We start from the raw sequence: 26049 nt of genomic DNA on the forward strand, positions 1-26049 counted from the left end.
ACAGCACTAACGCAACACCATACGTTTCAGACTTCTTTAACCTCCTTCTAGAATACCTAAAGCAAGAACAGCAGTCAACTCGAGCAGTCAGAACTGCAGTTTGATTCAAGTCTTCATTTATTTTTGGGTAGTTTTGGACACCAAGCAGAAGCAAAAGGTAAAATCACCTGCTGTTGCCTTATGGTAAAAAATCTTAAACTATCGGTTAGTGTTTTGTTTTATATGATGTACCATGTGTTAATGTTTTTTTTTTTTTTTACTATTGACACACCTCTTTTGGCAAGATTAGTTTTTATATGAGAATCTGATGATGACTGAAGAACTGGATTGTGTATAATCCAGTCAGGACGAAACGACCATAAGGCAACAAAAGGTAATTAAGCCTTTTTCCCAGTCTGTTAAACACAATAATAACACACTTTCATACAATTTACAACACCGACCTGAGCCTGGACATGGGTGGGACAGTCATGAGGTGCCCTGAGTACATGACACAGACTGACGACTAGATCTGGGTAGCGCTGGTGAGCCTTGTCAGATGACGGTTGTCGGACGATCAGGTTGAGGAGCGCCGCTTTGACACTGGCGTGTGTTGTCATACAGGCGAGGAACGTCAACAGTCGCATCATGTGACTGGTCACCGGACGCTCCGGCGGCGTCACAGCCTTCACGATCGAATCCAACACCGCTCGAGTCACCTGTAGTATCACTCTGGTTTAAGGTTTTGTTTGGAGTAAACACGTTTTAATAGTTATAAAGTGAAATGAAAAAATCTACTGAAATAGCAGATCTAAAATATCAGTTACACACTTTTACCACATTGTGAGTTGTGTAAGCCTTAGAACACTGAATATTTTGATCACCGTCCGTGATGATTAGGTTGAATAAATATTTAGAACTAAACTAATAAAACGAAACAGTTTATCTCGGTCGATCAGAAAGATCAGGTCTTCACACAATTCTACATTCTGCACTAACCCTCCATTAATTTTTAGCATTTAAAGTTTGCACACAAGTGTATGAAGATGTCTTAAAGAAGTAAGTGAACTGTATCTAGGCTATGCTGCCATTTAACCGTACAACTTGTTGGTGGTGTATTCTTTAGATTCTGAAGGTTGGAACTTCTTTATATAGTTTTAATAGTTCTTCCCCCAAACAATGATTTGAAAATATTGCCTGTTGTTTATTTTCTTATTCTAAAATATAAAAAACAAAACTGAAACTCCATAAAAAAAGAAAACAGAAACTGAAAAGTTTTGTCCATAATCCAGGTGTGGGTAACATTATATTTTAACATGATTCTTCATCAGGGTGAGTATTTCAACGTAAAGATGAGTAGTGGATGAACAGCTAAGATCATCCACATCATCATTTTAAATGATTTTTAATATTGACTAAGATCAGCTGTTTCCTCTAACTCAGACTATACAGTGTGTAAATTAAGTATGGAAACAAATCTGTATTTTTAAAACCGAAATAGATAGAAATATTCTATTTGTTGCAATAATAGTTAACAAAGATTCCGCAATTTTTCACATGAAAAATATTTTTTTACCCCCCTAACAGGGTAGGTGGTAGGGGGTGACTTATTTTTTTCAAATAGCAACCCCTATTGAGTGACCCCTCATTTTGAAGGGTTTGTCAAAAGAAACACAATGACGCAAATCCGAGGTGAATATCTCACTCCTAGCTAACATGGCGGATATTCCAAAATGGGCTTTTTTTTACAAAAATTAAATTTTTCATTACCCACCATTTAGGCTAGGGGTGAAATATCTACCTCGGGTTTGCGTCATTCTTTTTCTTTTAACAAACCCTTCAAAATGAGGGGTCACTCAATAGGGGTTGTTGTTGAAAAAAATAAGTCACTCCCACCCCCTACCCTGTTAAAGGGGTTGAAAAAATATTGTTGATTAAAAAAATTGCGGAACCTATGTCAACAATCAATTCCACAAACAGAATATTTCTATCTATTTCGGTTTTAAAAATACAGATTTCTTTCCATTATTTGTGAAATTGGTGCTTTTCACGTACAATAAATCAAATTTTGGAATATCCGCCATTTGGGCTAGGAGTGAGATATTCACCTCGGATTTGCGTCATTGTGTTTCTTTTGACAAACTCTTCAAAATGAGGGGTCACTCAATAGGGGTTGCTATTTGAAAAAAAATAAGTCACCCCCTACCACCTACCCTGTTAGGGGGGTAAAAAAATATTTTTCATGTGAAAAATTGCGGAATCTTTGTTAACTATTATTGCCACAAATAGAATATTTCTATCTATTTCGGTTTTAAAAATACAGATTTGTTTCCATACTTAATTTACACACTGTATAAAGCCCAATCAAGGACAGCTGGGCCAGGTATCAAAACCTATCACCAACACCCAGCTTCTATCTTTCTCACTAAACCGGAAACCTCCCTGACTTACCGTGAGGGCCGTAGGTGCGGCCAGATCGGCCAGTTGGGAGCACACACTCCTCAGCAGCTGCAGCAGCGGGCTGTAGCTGGAGCAGCACATCGTGGTGATAGTCTCGTGTATCAGACTGCTGAGGCAGTGAAGGTGAGCTGACCACAGCTTGCGACAGTTCACCACTCTTTTGATCTCCTCATCAGGCAGAGGCGACCTCGTTTGGACCTGAGACAGTTTAATGTTTATTTAAAGAAGAGTAGGTAAGTTTAATGAAATTACCTAATTGTTGGAGTCTGGATTAAATGTTGATTTTAAGATTTGTAACGACTTAAGTCATGATGACTTGTGTTATTAAATTCTTTAGATTTTTTTTGTGTTGGTATTATTAGGTTTTTTTTTAGGGATTATTACAGACATTTTCCATCCTGATAGTGAAAGACAGAAGAGACTCAAACTAACTAGGGGGTCTTGCTGGAGTCACTATCTTGTGCAGATGTTTCAACTGGATTTTCATAATTTCTTATTATTTTTATTTTGGGATTTTTTTAAATTTATTGTTTTGATCACTGTAGGGTCTTTGTAGGTTTTCTTTTGTAATTTTCCAGCTTTTGCTAGGTCTGTGAACTATTTTAAGTGATCAGAATCCAGATCCTGAAACGTTATGAAAACTTACTTTTTTACTAAATATGACAGAAATTTTGCACAATATCCTATTATAATATATTAAAGTTGTATGGAACACCATAGCAAAATCTCTATGTTTGAACACTAATACCTCATCTGAGACATATTTGGGACCTATAGACCTATTGGTATCAACCAGATAGACGAGCAGGATCTATATGCACAAAAACTCTTCCTCTACCCCTGTATCTTTTGTTAATTTGTACAGTTCCAACCGATGATTGCCGTTGGATTGCGTCTAGTGTTGATCGGAGACCTTCCTCATTACTTCTTACTCGCCATTGTAATTTGAAATGTTTACCTGCAGAGGTAGAGGCAGCAGCTCAGACAGCAGGGACAGTCCAGGCAAGAAGTTGTGCGGAGTTGCTACAGTAAACTTCAACACCTCAGTCACCATGAGTGTCCACAGACTCTTGTTGAGAGCCTCTGTCTCAGAGCTCGGGTCCGCGGCCACAGGCTGAGTGTAGGCCAGTAGAGTCTCTACCACGTCTCTACTCACCTGTGAAATGGAGAAATTATTTTGTTTTACGGTTTTATGTGCAACTATTTTCTAACCTCCTTTCTCCCCTTAAGCACAATGTTTCTATTCTATACTCAAAAGGTATCCAGTGGCTCTGTGATTCTTGGAGTTTAAAGTCTTGTCAATGCAAGTGTTCATATTGAAAATCACACTAGTTTAAAAATAACAGCGTTCTTTACGATCATAACCAACTCAAAATTACCGCCCTTAATAACAGATAGCGGAGAAATAATGAATTAAAGCCAAGTGAGGTTCAAAGGAATTGATTTTAATTTCAGAAGACTGTTTGAACTAAGTAATTGGGATAATATAATATGACTAATAAACTGGAACCAAAGTTAGCTACAAAACCAGTGAAGATCATTGTTGATGTTAATGGTTGGTTACAAAACTCTGAATATTTTGGCGTTTGCCGTTTAGTTCATGAAACTGTTGATCAAGAGCTTTTGAGGTACCGGTAAGCATAGTGTATGATATACCGGTAATAAAAATTAAAGAAACCCAATTTATTTTTAGAGGTTATAAAAAAAATTGTCCGAGTGCTTGAAAAGTGCCGTAAACAAAAAAATTGACTGCATAGAAAACTAAGCTTAAGAGTTTCTCTTTAAAACCTATGTAACATAATATTTTAATATGAATACTTTTAAAACTTTTTATTAATTTATGGAAACTTTCTGTATAATCAACTCTCAATATCATATCATTATCAACTATTATGGTTTGAAAATCATAAAATGTAGATAATGGAATGTGAACCATTAAAATTTACAATAATCACAGAGCTCTCAGTAAATCTAGAAAAAGAGTAAATAGTATTATTTGATAAGCCTTAACTGATATTTAAAATAAAGGGCAGTAAATGTGTAAAATAATTTTACAATCTAGAAATGCAGAGTTGAAGAGAAAATTTAAAACACTCACCTTCTGCGCTTCCAGATGTGCATGTGCCGTAACTGGAATTGCCTGCATCAAAGAGTACGTCTGAAGAAGAACAGGAATCATGGTGAGATCTTTGAACTCCGTGTTGCGACACTTGATGACGTGAGTCAGAACTTTCCGGATGAGTTTCATAGCCGGGTGTAGGAACGAAGTAAGAGCAAGACCCTGTCTTCCAACCAGCTTGGCCGAGTGAAGAGCAGGCTGCTCGTAGTTTTCACACAACTTCTGTATGACAGCTGACAAATGACTGATGCCTTCGAGAGAGAACAGCTGGATTATCACGCACTTATATTTCAGCTCGGAAAACCCAAATGAATCGGGTACATTTATGCTGAGTTCTGAATCGTTAGGTGGAATTCCCAAATACTTCAAAACCCTCACAGCCGTTATCAACTCTCCTGGAAGAGATGTCGCTTGTTCGATGTTCTTTTTGATGAGTTCTACCAATCCGGAGATATCATCGTAGGCGAAAGCGGAGGGATTTTCAACCGGTTTCAGCCAAGAAGATAATTCATTGTATTCTTGAGATGAATCGTTCACCACTTTATCCAATAACTCTTTTACGTATTTTTGCAGGAACGGAACGTAATCAGAATATTTTATAGTCATGGAGATTAAATCTCCGATGTAAGATTTGCCGGGGAATTTTTTCACTTTAGAATCCTTCTCGACAGTTTTACCCTTAAAATATTTTAGAAGCACTGCAGCGTTATCTCCTTTACTCAACACGTGCACAACAGCCATTTTCCCGATCGCTGCGAACGTCAGACAGTACAAGCTTTGAAGATGCTCAATAACTTCAGAATCCTCTGCGTCTGTTTTTCCTTTGGCATACAGATCCATCAGATGATCAATGTGAGACATTGCCTGAAGCCTGGAAAATTCCAAATGTATCAGTAAAATCTATGTGTGTATATAAACCATGATCTCAACAGTGTTAAGTAATATAAACCAAACTAAACCATAGTTGCCTTTAATATTTTTTAAAAATTATTTCTTAGATAGTAGTAACTTCAATTAAATCTAACCCAGGCTCCTATTGAACAATAAATTATTAATTAGGGTTTACGAAAACTTACTGTTTAAATGTACTTAACTTTTTTTTAACTTAGTTGGTCTCACAGTAAAGGACGTTTGAAATTGAAGGATGATTAACTGACTCAAGTGAATATTTTTTACAACATATCTTTTTCACTCAATTTTTTTTTAGAGTAACTTAAGAAGGAATAAACATATTTTACTAAATAAATATTGTTTTTGGAACACGTTTATTTACTTTTTGTATAAAAGTAAAAGTTATAATTAATTTTTCTGACAAGTTTTTTTTGTGAGTTTGACTGACAAAACCCCTGAAGGTTTTATCTTATCAGCTTCAACAGTTCTACTCTTATTGTAAATTATTTGTATTGCGTAAACATCAATTTTAGCCCCATAGTTATTTATTGAAAAAAAAAAAAAAAATGTACTCAGAAAACGTTAGTAATAGAGTCTAAAAGTAAGAGTTGAAAAATACAATAATAAGATGCAGTCATGTTAGGTCGTGTTATTAGAATGTATCGACAGGGAATTCCTAGGAAAATGGATTTAATTGGTGATAGAGGAATGGAATCTGACAAGGAAATCTAAGATGATGGATGGATGAGGCAAAGAGGAATGTTGATAAGGGAGAAATGAGATGGTAGATAGTGAAGGAGAGAAACTAAAGAGGGGATGGAAGATAAGACCTGTGAGTCCTGGGGAACGGAAACGAAAGACAATATGTATATAAATAACAGTATAAGTAATCTTGCCATTATATCTATGCCTCACCTGTAGATAAGATGCAATCCCAACTGTGAGGAACTACTCTCTTGGGTGTCTTCGTTTTCCTCCCCTGAAGAAGGACCTCCCAGCAACACCCTGATTAGGGGGTTAATGGTCTCCGACACTGCATACAAAAACCGCAGACCATCCTGTGATTCCTGCAGAATCGTGATCATTTCCTGGATAGGAATCACAATAGAAGAATAGCAAGAAGTACCGGGATGAGTCAACAAGATCAAAAACGACTCCAGAAGTCTGTGAGTTCGAAAGTAAGTGAAGAGAGCCGGGTAGGGGTCTGGATTTGACCCAGAGTTTATTTCAAACTGAGCGGAAACCGGGAGAAACCGTTTTGGGTGCGAAACCATTGTAGGAGCGTTTTTGTAAACATTAATTATCTGTTCTATTGAGTTAGCGATACTTTCTAGATCCAACTCGGCTGTTTCACTCTCGTTTTCTTTTCCCTCTTCGACGACCAGTTCCGCCACGGATTTGTTGAGCTTGTCTAAAGCTTCGTACAAGTGCAGCTTTTGCAGGATGGAAGTGATCGCGTATTGCACTCGAGCTAGCTGCTTGGCTCGTACCATCTCCAAGAGTTTCTTGTAACCGTTCCAATCTTTCGCTTCCAAAAAGTGTTCAACGGCCTTCTTGTAGCGTAGACTCGCATCTAGAGAGCGCAAGATCATCAGTTTGATTGAGAGTGCCATGTAGTCTTGATGGAACAGCTCTATCAGTTTTTTGTGAACGTTGACCTTTGCCATGAGTCGTTCGGTGACCTCTTCCCCGCACTGGCAGAGTGCTTCGACCAATCGGATGCCAGCTTTGATGTGTCGCAGCTTGTAGCCAGGCTGTGGTTGGCTGAGGGCGTCCTCAAAGTCTAGTCCAATGTCCACCCAGGATATTACAGTGTCAATGACTTCTGTCAAACAAAGAAAGCGTAGGTTAGAAGTTAGAACAAAACTGTTTTTAGATATCCCATTAAATATTTCTAAATTCATAATTTTGTAGTCAATTATTCTTGACTAAGAATATAAAGGTAATTCCAGTTGCAATGTACTGGCAACGTGGATTTACTCACTGAATTCTAAAGGTTATTCAGTGATTTAATTATGTTCTATTATATTTTTATTTTAAGCCCAGAAATCTTTATTCACTACCGATCATATTACATGAAGGCTTCGTCATACAATATAAATATATGATAATACTCAAGAAAAGAATATCTACACTTCTGCACATATAACACTAATCTTATGAACGTTACAGTTCAAATTTGTTTAATGAATTTTTTGGTGGACACACACAATAAGAACATAAAAAAAGTTAATACAAAAATAAACATGCCTGATTTTGGGGTGTAACTCAGAAAGAATCCACCTTCAAGTCAACTTCCACCCAAGAAACCCAAAATTTATTTTAGCTAGGGCCTTTTTTGACAAGCTTTACCACAAACTGGCATCCAAACCATAAATCTATGGTGTTGTCTGCTGTCTCTTGGCCAGCGATCCAACATCTCAGACTACTCAGCCATTGATTAAACAGCTACATGTACAGCTTTCAGTTCATTTTGTACATTTACTAGCATAGATGGTTGTTAGTGCAAGTTTGGTTGTGTTACTCCTGAGTCCAATATATTTGCATTTGGAGCTCACACGACTAATGTTGTATTCCAAACTATGTTTTTACCTTTCCTTTGCAAACTTATACTGAACTTTACACATATCCATCTAGACTTTCTTTGACAGGTAAATATGGTATGAATATTGGCCAAAATAACTTCTGTTTCCAAACAATTTGAAAAAAAGTCAACCTGAAATAGCGAAATAAAAACAGTAAAATACGACGTTAACTAACCATCAAACTTGTCAACATGAGGCAAAGCTGCGGGCAGTAGAGTGATGAGCTGTTCTGCAGCATGTACCCACTCTTCTCTCTGTGCTGCGGTAATACGCTCCCTAGCCACACCGGCCAGCAACTCCCCCACCTTGGCTGCGGAAGGGGGAGAGGGGTGATGACTGCGCTGCCACTCCAGTGAAGTCTTGGCTGGGTCACTCAGGTGCTAGCAAACACACAGTACTTTGTTATGCACACTACAATATACAGGAAAACCCCCTTTCCAACGTACCCACCCCATCAAACTGAAATCCAGGTTATAACCGTTATTACTGTAGCAAAACTTCAGTTGTCTAAATCAATATTTTGGAGGACTAATAAATATTTTAAATAAATTTTTGCTATTCTGAACTAAAGGTTTTGTTTGAATTTATTACTGAATTTTTCATAAAAGAGAGTATGGCAGTCTGTTTCATCTTGCTTTACCTTATCCACAAAGGCTAAAGGAATTCAAATGCCAGTGAGTGAAATAAAAATAGATGGATCCACCGTGACTTAGCCTAGACTGTGTGTATTGTGTTCTAGGGGATCAGAGAATTTACTTCAGTATTGTAGAGTCCTTTCGTTGAGTAGGCATCTGGACTCGCAGAAAGTTATCATTATAATCCTCATTCAGAGTGATCACACACCGCCTTAACCTTCCCTAATCCACAGAGGTTTTCCTTATTTCCTAGTTACTTCAACTTCAGTTCATGTATGTATACCAATGACTAATTTATGATTACTTACAAATTATAAGTAGCCAACAATTACAAAGAGTTAATTACTCACCACAAAAGGCTGCAGTTCAAAATTGTAAGGATTGAAAGTCTTCATGGCATCTTCAGCATAATCCGGGAAGTCGTAGTCAGCCATGTCCTGAAACTGTGGCATGTATTCATAAACAACATAGATATTTGTAACGCCAAACTTCTATTCCAGTTAACTGGTCTGATGATGGTTTTATGTAATGAGCCCGGAACGTCAGCCAATAGTACATGTTTGTCTGTGAACCGATTTGACCCTGAAGACCAAGTTTGTAGTGACATGCATACTCAAATTGGTCAGTTTGACTGGTTCATTTTGGAATCCCAAGAACAATTTTTGTAACTAGTACAATAATCTACTAAAATAATTTGTTCTAAACACAATATTTACTCTATTTCTAATAATTTCTAAAACCTATATTTGATTTTCAAGACTTTTTACTCCAAAATTGAAGCAATATTGCCACGATCTTCTGTAATTTTGTTTTGATAGGAGGAAAAAGCTTACTAGCACAGCGAAGTAACGTCTGCTGAACTTAGGTCTGCTCAGTAGGAAAGTAATTTAAATACTCACAAACAATGAAATATTCCATGGTACCCAACCACTTACTTAGTCACAAGGAAAGGAAGATTGCAATGAGCCAAGAGCTCAATCTAGGTCAAGTCAAGATTGTTTTGGACTAGATCTGTTGATCAAGAACACCTAAATATAAGATTAAGTGCATTTAAGATTTAGTTTAAAAGCACTCATCACTAATGTTTAGAACTATGGCTACGTAGATTGCGTTACAGAAGAACAAAAATCAACCTACCTGAGCATCCGTGTCATCAGGCATCTCCTCGTCGCTGAGAATGGGTTCGAAGGGCTCCACATCCATAGTAGGTTCCTCGGGTGCCGGTGGCGGAGGAGGGGAGGGTGTGGAAGGTGTTGCTTGACGTACAACGGCTCCCTCTACCCCCTCCACTTCCCCCTCTGCCTCGGGGATCTCTCCTTCAGATATTGACTCCACATCTCCCGGGGACAACGAGTCAAATGGTGCTTGCGGAGACGTTGCATCTGCTGTAAATAAATAGATCGGTTATTGCTCTATTACGACTATCTAATATTAACCCTTGTAATCTTAACTTGTTTTGCCTTTGTTGTACAGTAGAACTTCAATCAGGACTGAATCCCATTCAATTACTTACTCTTTACACCCAGAGCCATTCATATTGAATGTGATATTTGGCTGCAACATTTGATTAGCCTAATCAAAAAAACCAGATAATGGTATTCTTCATGAAAAACTATCTAGTGATACTAGGTAGATAACTCATCGCACAATCGATATGACACTACAATAGACTAACCGAATGATGAACACAATTAATTGGTACTTTAAAATATGTAACGGATAGCTCCTAACTGTAAAACTTGAAACAAACATCACTTTTTTAGTGAATTAACTTTAAGGTGATACATATCTGGATGTTTAAATCTGGATGGTTCTCCTATAATTTATTCGCACATCTCAATAGGGTGGGAGTGAGCTATCCAAAAGCTCTCTCCCGTCGTGCCCTATCAACACTTTTCTGCATCCACGTCTGTCAAATGGCAACAGTAATAAACAGAGATTGATACCCTATAGAAACCTAATTACGAAACACAAGGCATACTTGGCAGTAGAGTAAATTTTCCCTCACTGTTTTTGGCTACTACAACTACAAAGAATAATCATTGCATAGGGATGGGAACCAGCTAAAATAGTAGTGGACTAACACAAGAACACAACTTTGGTCTCAGATTGCTTGGCTAAAACTAGAGCTAAATAAAGATCTTATTACAGACGACCCTTATAGAAAGGGATTAACCAGTAGGTACAAGTTTTTTTGAGACAACTAACCTCTTTTCTCCTGAGGTGACGTGGCAGGGGTAGGCTCCGCAGAAGGTGGTGGGGGAGGTGTCCTAGCCCCCGCTCTGTGAGGAGGAGGGGAGCGGGGCCGGCCAGTCCAGCCCCGGTGGTGCGGGGGACCACGGGGGTAGTGAAAATCCCCTCTTGGACCTCTAGCCCGGTCAAACTCTGGGCTATTGTGGTCACTGTTGAAGTATTGAGAAACGGAATTACATGTAGTTTCAAACAAATCACTGTATTTTACAGAATTAACATAACAGATAATTACAATTACGTAATAGCCATAATGTTGCTAGTGAATTTCCTTTTCAGGAAGTATTTGCAGGAATTACTCTAATATTGCATTACTCACAGAGGTACCTAGATCTAGGACTGCTACAATTAATCGTTTTAGGTTCACCCAGAATCCAAACAGACTGTTAAATTATAGAAAGGAAAGTGGTAGGGGTGTGCGATGCATCGAAAATGCATCGAAATTTCGATTCGATTCGATTCGATGCATCGAATCGCGATTCGATTCAGTGGTGGTCAAAAAACGATTCGATTCACGAGGGAGTCAGTATCCATATACGAAAAACGCCTGCAGAAAGTCAATGCAATACCCGCAATACAGGAGCGCGTTGCTGTTGCGTTTCCTTTACGAAGGCGTTCTTATTTAATACATTCTTTGCATTAAATATAGCTTTAATTGTTTTATATTTTTTTGTTTTGACATTGCAAATGATTAGAGGTTTTGTTTTTTGTTTTAAAAATAAGTCTGAAAAATTGTTACTTAATACTTAACTAGTAAGATCAATGTTATAGACTGATACACTTGGTATTTTTGTTAGGTGTCTGTCGGTCCCCGTCCCCGAATTTTTGTTGGGGCAAAAGAAAAAAAAGAATAATTTATTTCCAAAGAAACACTCTTATATTATTATATCTATTACAGAGGAATTAAAATGTTCAAATGAGAATTAAAAATTAAGTTGGCTCACGACCTTTAAGAATAAAGACACAACAGAGCAATTGCCGCACTGCCACTAGCCAGAGCCAGGTCTAGTCGTCTACTGATAAGAGTAACAAGACAAAAGCCGTGACGCAACACTAACAGTGCAAAGAAAACAAAGTCAAAAGAATAGAAAGACTATTTATCCAGACATACTAGTATAATCATTTATTGTTCATTTAATACCTAATTAAAAATATATTTTAGTATTTTACATAATAAATTATAAACAAAAGAAATATCTGATATAGTGAACAGATCTGTATCTTGGTTAAATAGGGTTAAAAAAATATATTTCTAAGATCCAATACAATATTTACAACTCACAAATTACATTGAATCAATTTCTTTGAAAATAATCTCTAACAGTTTTGTGTTTTTGAATAAAGAAATATATTTCTTTGTCTCTACTTCCTTGTTTCATCACTTGCATTTTGTCAGCAATTGAAGCAACTGGAAAGCAACCGGGTGGTGTAAGAGGGGAGGGGGAGGGTCTATGACCTTGAATTCACACATCGTTGCCCGGGCCTGGCTGGTGAGACTGATTCATTGTTTTTGTTGACATACTACTACCCTTCCTTAAGAGAAAAAGGCCCTGCTGTTCCAAAAACATTGAGGGTAGTTTAAAAACATTGACCTGTGTTGCCAAGGGCACTAGAAGATAGCATTTAACTTTCTTGTCTCTTGATTTAATATTATTTTAATCTTCTATATATTATTTAAGAGTTACTTTTCGGGTACCTAATTAGTTGTGATATTGTTTAGCTTCATTTTATGGATTTTTAATTCTTTTCATTCATTAGCTATCAAAATCAGTTGTTTTAGGATTTTAATCTCTTGCAGTACGGTAGGTCTATACTACTGTATGACATGATATGCATTTTTTAGTCCTTATTAATTATACCATAAACAATGTTTGTATGTTATTTACTGTTTTTGAGTTTTATAGGAAATTAGTTTACACAATATCTTTTCTTCAATGAGTTCTCCACTTGACATGTTGCTTCTAGCCTATTACTATTTTAGGCCCTATAAAAATAATGCCTATGTAAAGCTGTAGGCCTACTGATGCCAATAATAATTCTTTATTTATGATGATGTAACAAATAATGTAAGTGTGAGGTTATTATACTAAGGAGGTTAGGAGGCAGGGAATGAATGATACATGTTGCATGGTGGAAACATATTATTTTTATTTTCTTCTTGCTTGCAGTCCTGAAGCCGGTCCACAGGCCCTAAACTTGTGATATGTAAATTTATTTCTTAATGGTCTTTTTATATTAAGTTCCATTCAAATTTGTTGTAATTTAGCTACCGGTACCTATTTAGTTATTTAAACAGTTATTAAAATGAGAATGAATGTCTTGATAAAAAAAATATTTTCTTCTTTCTTGCAGTTGAGCCAATTCCAAGTAAAAATTATGAAATAGGCAAGTAAAGCAGCTCACTGGTATTTCCAGCAGTTATTCTAATACATATGATTGAAAATAAATATTTTTTCACCTAAAATTCATATGTAAGTATGAATAGGCCTAATACCACATCAACAAAAATTTGTATTACACAAATGTGATAAATTTTAATTATTGTTAATCCACTCAATTGACAATTATGAATAGAAAAATACCGTATTGCTTCGAATCGAGTTGCATCGAATCGAATCGAAAATCGTTTGAATCGAATCGTTGCTTCGAATCGAAAATTTTTTGCTGCTTCGCACACCCCTAGAAAGTGGAGAGCAGTTTAAAGCCAGAAAGCTGTGACTTTTTAATCAAGTGTGAGCTTCTCAAGAAGAGTTACAACAAAAAATATCATAAGAATACTGCAGTATAAAAAATTAATTTGCAGAACTAAATTGGAATTTCCATGTCATTGCCAAGGGTTTCAGATCTAAACTCAAAATTACGACAGTAGTTGTTAAAAGGTGTGCCATTTATTTTTTTCTTTACTAAGAGACTTCACTGTATGGAAAGAAGCTATTCTCAGTAACTTACAATTGATTAATAAGCCATCTCATCTGAGTTTTACATGGTTTTTGACAACACAGAACCACAATACATACAATTGCTTATAGAAGTTTTTATTTGTACTTTGTTTAATATATTTCATCACTCACCGGAACTCCCTTTCTCCACGGTGCCTCATGTCTCTCTCCCAGCCACTTTTGTCCTCGGGCGTCCGTTGGTCCCATTCACCCTCGTACATCGGCTCCTTCGCCCCCTCGTAACCCTCTGCAGGCTGGCAACAAAACAGAGCATTGAGATTTAAATTCAGATCCTATTTCATTGGAGCAGCCTCAACCGGGTCTAGGTATTACCATGAGACCTACGGTAATAGCTTATTCCCTATATGGGAAATATGCTAAATAATAGAATATTCCACTATTACTGACAGCATTTTTCAACCAAGGAGGTGGAAAGCGAGATGTATCAACGTTTGGTAATGGCCAGGAAGCTATTCAACCTAATATTTCCTTGGTTGAAAACCCTGCCAATGATATAATCTAATGTTGTGTATTATCCTTTGTTTTTTGTGTTTCTTGAGATGCTTTCTCATTCAGAAAAGCCTATCATAACAAAAGTTGTCAACTTTTTGAGTTTCAATTCCTTTTATACTACTAAGTTTTTCCAGTCATAGATCGACTTCTCAAACTTTTATGCAAGAAACACTAGAATGATTTTCTAGATGTCTAAATAAGTCGTAGGTCACTTGTCTATTTGATGATAGTGCTAGGCCCCACCTGGGGCCATTCCTCCTGGTACGGGTGTGGGTGTGGGTGCGGGTGAGACGGGTAGTCCGGATGTGGTGGAGGGTAACTCTCCTCCGGGTAAGGTCCTGTCATGTACGGGTCCCTTGATGGTTCTACTACGTACCCATCTTGTGGAAGCTCTCCTACCTAAAGAACAATATGATTTTATTAAAATTATACAAAAATAAATAGAATATTTTTGCTAAAGGCTTTTGTTACAGAATGTGCTTACAATAGACATTGCTAAATCGACCACCATTTGAGCCTGCAAGAATTACTTAAGGATAATAAAGTAACAATACAATATTTGGTAAGATAAGACTGAACATTGTTGGCCAAACAATATGCTAAGAGCGTTAGAATAGGAAAAGGGTGTGGTCCTGCTCCATTTCCCAATCACCTAGTAGTAGGCCTAGTGTGGTCTACTCATCAGCCTTAAAACATCAGTAACTGTGATACACTACTAAACTTTTTACTTACGTTTATATTTGTTAGATACCTACTACACTATATTTTACCATATCAAAGTCAAAATTGAAATCATTATGCAACAATACAATTTGATTATGAGCATAAGGTCACGGAAATAAGTAAAATATACTTCAGCACCTTCACAAGCGTCACAAGCTTAATAAACGCTACAATGTTTCCAGTAATTTTAATACCACCATACACACCTGTGCATTCCTGTCACTGAATGTGGAATTGAGTTTAGCGGTTAGCAATTCAGTGAGAAAGTGAATGGTTCAATCCCTGACATGTTCACAAAAAATGTATTTCGCCAATTTGAGGGGCGTTTGGCTTAACCTATGAAGCATTTGCGATTCCTCTGAACAAAACGCCTCCAGTGTAGTTATTACAGCTAGATTCACAAGTATTGTTTTGTGGGTTAGGTCACCTGTCCAGCTGGTTGCCAACCCGAGGGAGTGACAGGTCCTGTGTCCACCTGAGGACCTCCAGGAACTGGTGGGGGTGTCTCATGAACAATGGCTTTAGTCAGGTATCCATACACTGCCAGGGTGATGGTAGTGTACCAACCTCGCAACACCAGCCCATCAGTTGGTATCTGCAAGAATTACAATTTTATATGAGAGGACGTATATATGCAACGTCTTGGCAAGATTTACTATGATGATCCTATTGAATAGAAATGACTTGTTGAAAAATTAAATACCGTAGTAGTTTTATGCTGCGATATTAAAACTGTCTGTACAATCCACACAGATGAGCATTTCATTACCCAGTAAGGTCCAGATGGAAAATATTCAAAGTCCCTGAGCATTTCATTACCCAGATAAGAAATATTCAAAGTACCTGAGCATTTCATTACCCAGTAAGGTCCAGATGAGAAATATTCAAAGTCCCTGAGCATTTCATTACCCAGTAAGATCCAGATGGGAAATATTCAAAGTCCCTGAGCATTTAATTACCCAGTAAGGTCCAGATGAGAAATATTCAAATTACCTGAGCATTTTATTACCCAGTAAGGTCCAGATGAGAAATATTCAAAGTACCTGAGCATTTCATTACCCAGTAAGGCCCAGATAAGAAATATTCAAAGTACCTAAGCATTTCATTACCCAGTAAGGCCCAGATAAGAAATATTCAAAGTACCTGAGCATTTCATTACCTACCCACTAAGGTCCAGTTGGGAAATATTCGGGCAATAAACCCTTATTGATTTATTCTTTTCTTAGGAACGATAACTCTAATAAAAACTCTCAAGAGCCAGAGTTGACAATTTTATGTTGATGAAATCACAACTAAATGAATTATTATACAACTAAAATCCGTATTTTTTTTTTCAAATGCAGTTTAAAATAGAACTATTATTTATTAATTAACATGTAGGCCTACAGAACATAAAATATATATAAGGTTACATTACCTTGATCGCCAAGTGATCCATGTCACTTGGCGATCAAGGTAATGTAACCTTATATATATTTTATCATCAGTGATTCAGAAAAACAAAACACACCATGAAGCTAAAGAACATTTTTTAAACATTTTAGTGTAAAAACATACAGACAGCGTAGCGTAGCCCAGCGTAGCGCAGCGCAGCGCATGTTTTAAATCAAAACCGTGCATTGAAATGAGGTATGACATACTAGTAGCGTATTTCGGCGTAGCGTAGCGCAGCGTACGACCGAGGAACAAACTATTTTGTTTTTCTCAGAGCGTATTGGAGCGCATTCGACTGCAGACACGCTTTAAAGTCAATACTAGTCTCTTTTCTGCACCAATTGGTCTCCTCCAATTAGTTGTCAGCTTCTCTCAATCATCCTTCACCAAACTAAATATGTAATCGAACGTTGTAGTCGACATTCTTGTGTAGTTCTTAAACCCAGACTCATATTTCCTAAGGTTTGGAAATAAGATGTATTCACCATGTTTGCCCCTGCCTTTACACACTTCATGCAACCCCGACACTTCTCCTACTGATCAAAACTGCCACCTTAAGGTATTTTCGACAAAAATAATACGAGCCATCTTCGACAGAGCCATCCTCTATACTGATGTACCCTATTAAGACCGTCTACGACCTATGTTGCGCTACGCTACGCTGCGCTCTCTGTGTGTATTGGACAACGCTGCGCTCGGCTACGCTACGCTGCGCTGCGCTACGTTGCGCTACGCTACGCTGTCTGTATGTTTCTACACTTACTGACACATAACTTAATGGTAATTGAAATAACTTAATTTTTAAGTTTGTATTGGGGATAAAACAGTTTTTTTTGTATTTTTTATGAGAAGCAATTTTTTTTTTATTCTGTGTTCTGTTTATAATCATATGATTATTGTTATTGTTTATGTTTGAATTATTTACAAGTTGTACACAGATTTAGTTGAATTAAAAAAGATACATTTTTAATTATGAAAATAAGTACATTCTAATCAACATGTCTCCAAACTAAAAATGTATAAATCTTTTTTTATTTAGTTACCAAGAAAGAGATATTGAGTAGAGTAAAAAAAAAAAAACTAATATAATTTTCTCCAAATAACAGCACCATCAAGTAATGCCATCAAGACATTATTTAATCAAGAAGTTATTCAGTAAAACAATCAACATAGACACTTTGGACTCTAAGTTGCAGATAAATAAATGCCGATTCTCAAAGATTGCCAGAGCAATGAATGAAGATTGAGTCAGAATCTAATGACAAACTGTTTGATGATTTAAAGGTTGCGACAAGTGGAGAAAATAAACATTGCTAAGCCCATCTGTTCAATCAGCTGTTGATAAGACTTGGCTTGTGATAACAATGAACATGGATACCGAGGCTCTCCTTGCTGATAATGATAACGATCAGGTAATTAACTGGCTGATCGTAATTATTAATGTATTTAGTGATTTGTATTGTTCATCAATATCAGTATTTCTGAATCTTTGACACTCATCTATTTTATTTAACTGTACAATATTATGCCGTAAAATTCGGTTCAGCAGAAAAATGTACTGAACTATGTTGGATTTTAACGTATTGTGAATTTAGTTGATGTACCTAATACGTCATTGGCCCTGCATTCTTTTTACTCTTCCAAAAGCAATTGAATAGCTAGAGCAGGTTCCAACAAAGATCACTAAGCTATTGTTTACTCAAGAAAAAGTATTAGCAGAACAATGAGTTTTAAATATTAAATTTTTGTTAATGTTTTGGAAGAAATTTCAGAAAGTGTTTAGTCATAAAGGTCTAATATAGGCTACATGTATACCAGAAGTCATTCTAATGCAAAATACCCCCGCCGCAGCAAACCTGCCGTCTAAGCGAATTTCCATTTGGCTGAATTGATTTTCAATTGATCTATTTAAAAAACATTAGGTTTAACGAGTACCTAGGTTTGCTGCTACAAGGAATCTATTAAAGTGTGTGTTTTAAGTAAAATAATTATTGCTTAGTATTAAATGAGCATATTTGCCAAATTTGATCAAAAGATATCCATAAACAAGCAAACTACAACATTTTACAATATTCTCCATAAGAATAACATGGGAATTTTAAATTTACCATTTTTTTTAGTTTTCTCCGTGACCAATAACCGTACAAGAACACTTTGATATACTGAATTGTTTGTCTTTTAAAGCTCTTTAAGAAGGTTTAGAGAAAAATTGGAAAATTTTGTGTTTTGAGGGTCAAAAGTGAGAAAAACCAATTTTTACCCCTTAAAATCTCCCATAAAACCCTGTTCCCATGGTCCGATCATGCTGGATCGCGAACTCATTCAAGTTTATGCCGCCTTACACCTTCAAACCAAATTTCATCAAAATCGGATAAAAATTACTCAAGTTATCGTGTTCACGGACACATATATATATAAATCTATATACAGTATATATATATATACATATATAAAAATTTGAACGAATGGTGTTTTTGGCCTCTGGGGACATCAAAACGAAAAAGTAAATCGGTCCCGGGCCTAAGTCTTACCATGAGACCTACGGTAATAGCTACTTCCCTATAGGGAAATTCGCTAAAATATGCGAATAGTCAAAGAGGTCGGCATAAAAGGTTCAATAAACTACCTGTAGGTCTAATTAGAATTAAAGTTTATTAACCAAGGAAAATCATTTTTTTATTAGGCACCAGTGACTTGTGATTCATTGAATTGTTTTGTTGTATTATCCAACTGAAATGTTTACTGTGATGTGTGATTTAGGTTGAAAAAAATTATCATAGTTTGTATTTTACGGTTATTCAATTTTAGCTCATCTTAGTCTATTAAATATTTGTAAGCTCAAATAGTTTGAACTCATGCATAAAATCATTAATTGAGGCAATAATAGTTCAATCTAATTTAGGCCTAGGCCTATAGAATGTTAAATACTTAAAATCTTTTCTTTAAAATTAGTTTCCTTTTAATTGGACTTTTTTATTCATAGCCCTAAGTTGACATCTTTTCTGTCAAAGAAATCCTGTGCAAAATGCAAGATGATAAGAAAAATCAATTAAATACAAAAAAACTTGATAATGACCCCATACATAAACAGTGGAACATGCTTGAATTAAACTCTCTTAGCTTAATTAAAAAAAAAATCTTTAATTCAAATCTTTGTCTCTGTTCTTAGAACTACCATGTATAATCCATCAAAGTTGAAAAACTGCTGGTTATTCAAATATAATTTTGGATACTTTGAATCTTTTCTAGATGAAGTTTTCTGTACCACAAAAAAAATCAATTTTACATACGTACAAAATACATAGATCCAAGCACTTACTCTCTGTTCACACTCCACGTGTATGTTTCCGTTTTGATTGTACTCCATTCCACCGACGCTCTCAAACGCTGACGCTCCAGGTTTGCTCAAATCGTTGACAAAGAACTCTATTTTAAATTGTGACGGGTTGGTCGCTCTGTAACATAGAAAAATATATTTAAAGTGATACGATTACTTTAACAATCGTCGTTATTTTGCACAAAAAGATCCTGAGAATGAAACATAGTTTAAATTCAGCCACCAAATTTAATTTACACAGGGTGTCAATAACTTTTTTCAGTTGTCATAAACTTTTAACCAAGCTAAAATTAATGGACAACTTAATGCAAACTTTAGTATTTCATGTCACATCAATATTTATAATGCTAGCCTTCAAATCTGTTGTAGGATAATGGTACAATCAATTTCGTACTCGATTATGGACTCAGATGTAGTTTCTCATTAGGTTATCAATCAAAATTCCTATCTAACAAAATTATTGAAGTTACAATCTTTGAGCGGCTCATTCTACTAACCTCTACTTTAATGTAAAAGCGACTATATTATCTGGTTTATAGATGTATCAACAACAAAGACCATGTTGTTGAAAGTTACAATCCAACTGTTAACTGTTAAATTTTCCGTGATTCAGTGATCATTCGTACTTGATTGATTAATTGGATAACTCTGTACATTTATCACTCACCCGAGCCTAACTCCTCCAGGAAAGTCTGCCTGAACCCTCGCTCCGAGAGGGATGACTCTCACTTCCGTCACACAAACTGTCTTCGTAAACTGGACCAGGTCTAGGTTGAGTTCCTGAAATAGTATATTACGTTACTAGTCCTGAAAATAAGTGTTTACCGGACGAGTGTGGACGTTCCCGTGCGAGACGAAGTCGAGTACGGGATTACCATACGAGTCCGGTACACACATTTTGGACGAGTTACGTACGATAGTTTACGCCATTCTAATAAATCTGTACAAATCCTTATATATTACCACCAACTAAAGGACTAAAAATCACTAGTCAATAACCTCTAAGAGAGGTTACGTTTTTGTTTATAACCACTCATTGCCACCCAAATACAGTATAATCAGCTGATTGGTGTCCGGTAAAACTCGTTACAGTACAGTAGTACGCAATGAAACCCCATTTGATTAAGCTGGCGGCAAAGAGCTGTTTTCTGGACTATATCCTTGCGTGGGAAGTTCGTCAAAATAGTGTAGTGTGGCATAAGTATTTTTGAGTTTTGGGTGGAAATATACAATTTTGGTCCCCCTTGACCAAAATGGTAGGTTTTAAAGTGACGTCTGTGACTGTGACTGAATGTGTAGAAATGTACAGAGCTTCAGACCATCCCTGTAGGGGTGGTCTCATTTTGACAAAATTTTATATGAAATTAAATTAAAAGAAAAATGTCTTTATCTAAGAGGCGAAGTTATGTGGGTGCTAATGCTTGGTATCTCCAGGTGTTGTTTTTATTTGAATTTTTAATGGTGATTTTCCAAAAAAAAACCATAATATAACGGAAAATCAAATTTTCAAATAAATGGCTTACACAAATTTTACTACACTTTGGTATCTTGTGGTCCTTTTAACTGTATACTAAATGGTCCAATTCCCGATGCTATTAAAATTACGTTTTAATGGTTATTACAATTTTTGTTTGTAACCATAAAAGTCATGGATATCCCGCCGCTTACCAAATTAAACAAGCTTATGGGAGAAAGTATGTTTCTGATACATAAATGACTTACCCTGATGCTTAAATTTAAACAGTAAATAACAAAAACATCATCAAAGTACTGAAAGTTAAATATATTTTAGCAATTATTTAGAACATAAATTTTGTTTAGAAAAGATTATTTTTTACAATCAACAATAAGAAACAAAAACACTTTCTGCAAGACTACTTAAAGAGTCGGAAAGAAGCATCATTTATAGAGTCTCCTTTGAACAACATAGCCATTTTAAGAAGTTCAATCTTGGCATCTTTGCATTTAGCGGAGCTCAGTTCGTGCATATAGCACAGGTTGGAGATGAGGCTATCCTGAAGACCATGAAGTGGATCATTGTGCAATGCTCCATGCAACAATCGAATGCCTTCCCTCAAATGTCCCGAGTAGAAGAGACAAACGGAGCAATTGTTCATCACCAACAAACTAGAGGGATCTATGAAAGACGCTTGTTCAAAACATCTATACCCTTCTTCAAAATCATTACGAGCAACAGCCAACAATCCCATATCCACGATACTGTCAAAGTCTTCAGATGGATGTTCAAAACTTGATGAACTACTATTTTGTGCCTGTAAGAAACAATGTTCAGCACTCTTCAAGTCTCCAAATTGTAGATATATTCGACCAAGAACTGAGCAAAGTGTTTTCTTTTTACCGAGGGAACTCTCATTTTCAATCATACCATTCACAATATCTACAGCAAGTAAAAAATCATTTATTTTTAAAGCAACATTAACGATTGAAATCAATACACGTTTCTTTCTCGCTTTCCACAAATTGTAAGCTTTGTCTTTTTCCAATTCCAATCGACTTGCAGCCTCGTTTTCCAAATTCTTCTCTATCTTTTTGACAACTGCTAAAATGTTAAAAAGATTCTCCAACGATTCTGAATGTTGACCACACAAGCTTGGCAAATTAGCGAGCAGCAACCTCATTTGGAATGGAACCATGGAACCACTACGACCGTGGTAGACTTCTGGGTAGAACTGATAGTACAGGTCAGGCTGGTCCCCATCCCTCCAATAAGTTGCTTCCATAGCAGCTATATCAAACTCTCGCAGCTTCACCAGCAATGTTAGCCTTGTAAACCACAACTGTATTGACTGCGGAGTATGATTAACTGACGAATCACTGATTCTACAATTCATTTTATGATCTGTCAACAGCTGAGCGGTAAGGTTAACAGCAGTTGTATAATCCTCTTTCCTGACCAATTCTAAAAGGGAGTCAAATCCATATTTGGATGATTTTTCCAAATCGATTGTTCTAAAATTGGTTTCTTCTCCTTCAGTGACCGAGGTTGCAAGTTCACCAAGTCTGCTAGGTACATTGTCTTCGTGAATTTCTGGTATTGTAAAAACATCCCTAGCAGAGAATTGCGGTGGAGGATTTAGCAAAGCATGTTTTGTTCTCTCTGATAAAATCCAAAAATCACTTTTGTAAATGTACGCATCATTTTTGTCAAAATTTGTAATATTTAAACTACAAAAGTCATCATCGCTAGTCTCCATATTATCAGAGAATGTCAGAAGATCTTCGCTTAATTCATCGGCAGAGGATATATTTTCTTCGTTAAAGAGTGGTGAAGATTCTCTCTCTGATTTTGATGAGCTAGGAACAAAACTAAATGAAACTTCTCCCTCCGATTTGTTCAAAAGACCCAACTTAACTGGAGGCTCATTCACATTTTCAGTTTCCAAGTCAATATCTATTCCCATTGCTTTGTCAACATCTTCATGACTGTTCTGTTTGGAAACATGGAGTTGAGTTAGGTGCATATTAAACTTAACCATAATAAACGTAATAATTTGTGTACGTCATAAGCACATAAAGTAGTATCAACTTATATCTAATTAGTGGTCTACATGTGCGGAATACAATGTGGAGGATGAGTGAGAGTTGAGTAAAAAATCTTAGTTACTTTGTTACCGACTAAGATCAGCTGTTTCTTTAGGCTTACCTAGAACCATTTATTGAAAGCATTCCATCTGACTTGGCATTTTTTAATGGAGCAAACTAACTGAAGTATCTTATGTAATAAACAATTCAAAATGAAACATGGATTGCAATTTTGAAACCGTCTACAAAATACCTACCTCAGATGTTTCATGAGAAAATGTATCAAAGAACAACAGTTCTGGTTGTTCTGAGGCCATTATTTACACAGTTTCTATTGTTCTCCCAATGTGACTATTTTGTTCAACCAAATTTCTTCTGTGACTCCTCTTTACCGAGGCTACAGCAGGCACACTGAAAAAATCAAGTATTTATTTAATTGTAAGAGAATTCATGTCATGAAAATTATAATTATTATGTTTGGAAATGTTATGCCTGTTGATTAAACCACTGAAATTTATTTCTACTAGGCTACCGTACCTAATAACTTGATAAAAAAAAATATGGACCAAATATTTTATGTCATACTGTAATGGTTCCGACTGATAATAAGTTAGGCTAGGCCTAATCAAGTCAAGTAGCCTACAGTATAATTGTGTTCGTATGATCTGACTAAGACTTAGCACATGCAGTGCTGCAGGAAAGAAACAACCTAATCTAGGCTATGGGTAGACTTCCATATCTGTTGGCACAAACAACTGAATAAAAATATCGATTGTTCGATTGTTTCATTCGATATATCGTTTGGTTAGTTAGGTTAGGTTAACCTTACCTAACTTTCATTTGGTTGTTTGTGCCAACAGATATGGAAGTCTACCCTAGGCTATCTAAGAAGTACACATGATCTAAGATGTTTCAATCTACGTCTAGGACTAAGTCTTAGGACTAACTCTGACAGGTTTTGCAGCGTATATTTAATTCAATGTCACAAACTTAAGAACTTCCAATCCTTAAAATGTGAGCCAATAGGCTAACTTATGTAAATTTAGGTTCAACCAAATTGTAAACATTGACCTAAACTTAGCAGTCAAATTACCTACGATTCTTGACTAGGCCTAAACTATGGAGCAATCAATTATCAAACACCGAAATTACAGTAGCCGAGTATAGCTTACAATTTTATTAATTTATAGTAATTTTTTCACAAAATTAAAATATAAGTTAAAGCTTTTACTGATATGGCTGACTAAATTAGTTAATTTTCTAAGTTCTAGGCCTAACTTAAGTTATGTTCTAGATACCTGTAGGTACTATTTAAAAAATAGTTTTATACACGATGTTAAGTGTTACCTGCAGAAATACTGTTAAGTATATTATTTATTTACTTTCTGGATACTTAAATACATTAATTAATACAAAATCCATTGCCAAGCCTTGACAATATTTTTAACAACATTAAAACTTATCAAACTAACAAACTTCACTTGAGGTTAGTTTAGTTGAATCGGCATTCGTAAACAATTTATAACCAACCAGGCAGGAATTCAGGAATATTATTTTCTGAAGTACATATCGGTTTTGTACCATTGGTTAAAGTTTCAAACTACCGATTGTCAAAGCTATTGCATAGATGTAGGCAATGCATTAATGCAATCATTTTGACACCACCATCAAGTAAAACAAAGGCACCATTATCAAGTTAGTCATAATGATAGTCATATAATATTTATTCAAGAGTACGACATGTTGCACCAGAATGGCGTTATACAATTAAATTATATTGTTAAAACTAACCATGTATAAAAAGGCTAAATAAAATACAAAAGCTTATAACTTACAAATCTACAACAAAGTCAACCAACAAATTCATCTAGGGAATAATCGGGCTTGAATAACATACAAGTTGTTAGTTGTTTTTTAAAATGTATTTATGTCTGTAATTAATTTTTAAAATATTATCAGGTAGAAGTTTACAAAACTTAATCCCAGCATAATAATGAACAGGTTTTCAAAGAATTTTAAGTTGTGATTAGAAAAACTGATTTTATGTCTGTGCCTTTCCTTGTCCCATAGCTGTGGCATGAACCCAAGGTCTCGAATTTTGGTAAATAATTATCCTTTACAAACAATATCAAATCAAAGATATATTAGGCAAAAACAGCAAGAATACCAAGTTTTGAAAATTGTTGTTTCTGAAGTTGTCCAATCTTGAATGTTTAACATGATGTGAAGTCCCTCTTTTTTAAATGATAATATTTGTTCCAAATTTTCTTGAGAGGTTTCCTATATACACAACCAAGGTCCTTATAACATATAACATATAACCTCATATAACAATTTACAAATATAGATTTTTAATTCATATTTTTTCAATTCTGTATGTTTTATTTTCAATATTTTAATAAATTTATGTTCATAAATTTAAATTTAAATCAATAAAGTGCGAATTAATGAGCTGATGCACGGCCACCTTTAACTACGGAGTTAAAGGCGGCCGTGGCTGATATCACCTGTCTGTTATCTTATGGGACGTCTGTCACTAAACAACACCACTTGCGACGTTGCCAATTCTACTAGGCCACGGCCTGCAGTTAAAGGTGGCCATGGCTACGGCCAAAGACAAGGGAACAAAAATCTTTTATTT

The 26049-nt window shown here is 35.9% G+C and overlaps 1 protein-coding gene across 1 annotated transcript in view; it reads right to left on the reverse strand.

Annotated features, from left to right (window-relative positions):
* LOC129002215 (protein virilizer-like) overlaps window positions 1-24826 on the reverse strand; it is a 31989-nt gene extending 7163 nt beyond the window's left edge. The window contains exons 1-16 of the mRNA XM_054429862.1: window positions 24756-24826; window positions 23666-23819; window positions 20533-20645; window positions 19848-19983; window positions 15522-15689; window positions 14615-14770; window positions 13991-14112; window positions 10878-11071; window positions 9807-10054; window positions 9020-9112; window positions 8210-8414; window positions 6365-7274; window positions 4538-5429; window positions 3398-3595; window positions 2431-2637; window positions 444-698 (exon numbers count right to left, since the gene is read on the reverse strand). Of these exons, the coding sequence (XP_054285837.1) occupies window positions 444-698; window positions 2431-2637; window positions 3398-3595; window positions 4538-5429; window positions 6365-7274; window positions 8210-8414; window positions 9020-9112; window positions 9807-10054; window positions 10878-11071; window positions 13991-14112; window positions 14615-14770; window positions 15522-15689; window positions 19848-19983; window positions 20533-20645; window positions 23666-23725 (3957 nt within the window). The 5' untranslated portion in view covers window positions 23726-23819; window positions 24756-24826. The remainder of the gene's footprint in view (window positions 1-443; window positions 699-2430; window positions 2638-3397; window positions 3596-4537; window positions 5430-6364; window positions 7275-8209; window positions 8415-9019; window positions 9113-9806; window positions 10055-10877; window positions 11072-13990; window positions 14113-14614; window positions 14771-15521; window positions 15690-19847; window positions 19984-20532; window positions 20646-23665; window positions 23820-24755) is intronic.
* Window positions 24827-26049: the final 1223 nt, after the last annotated feature.

This window comes from Macrosteles quadrilineatus, unplaced genomic scaffold, assembly GCF_028750875.1.
Source record: "Macrosteles quadrilineatus isolate MER2022 unplaced genomic scaffold, UCM_ALF_1.0 Scaffold_9__3_contigs__length_116548681, whole genome shotgun sequence".
Classification (NCBI taxonomy): domain Eukaryota; kingdom Metazoa; phylum Arthropoda; class Insecta; order Hemiptera; family Cicadellidae; genus Macrosteles; species Macrosteles quadrilineatus.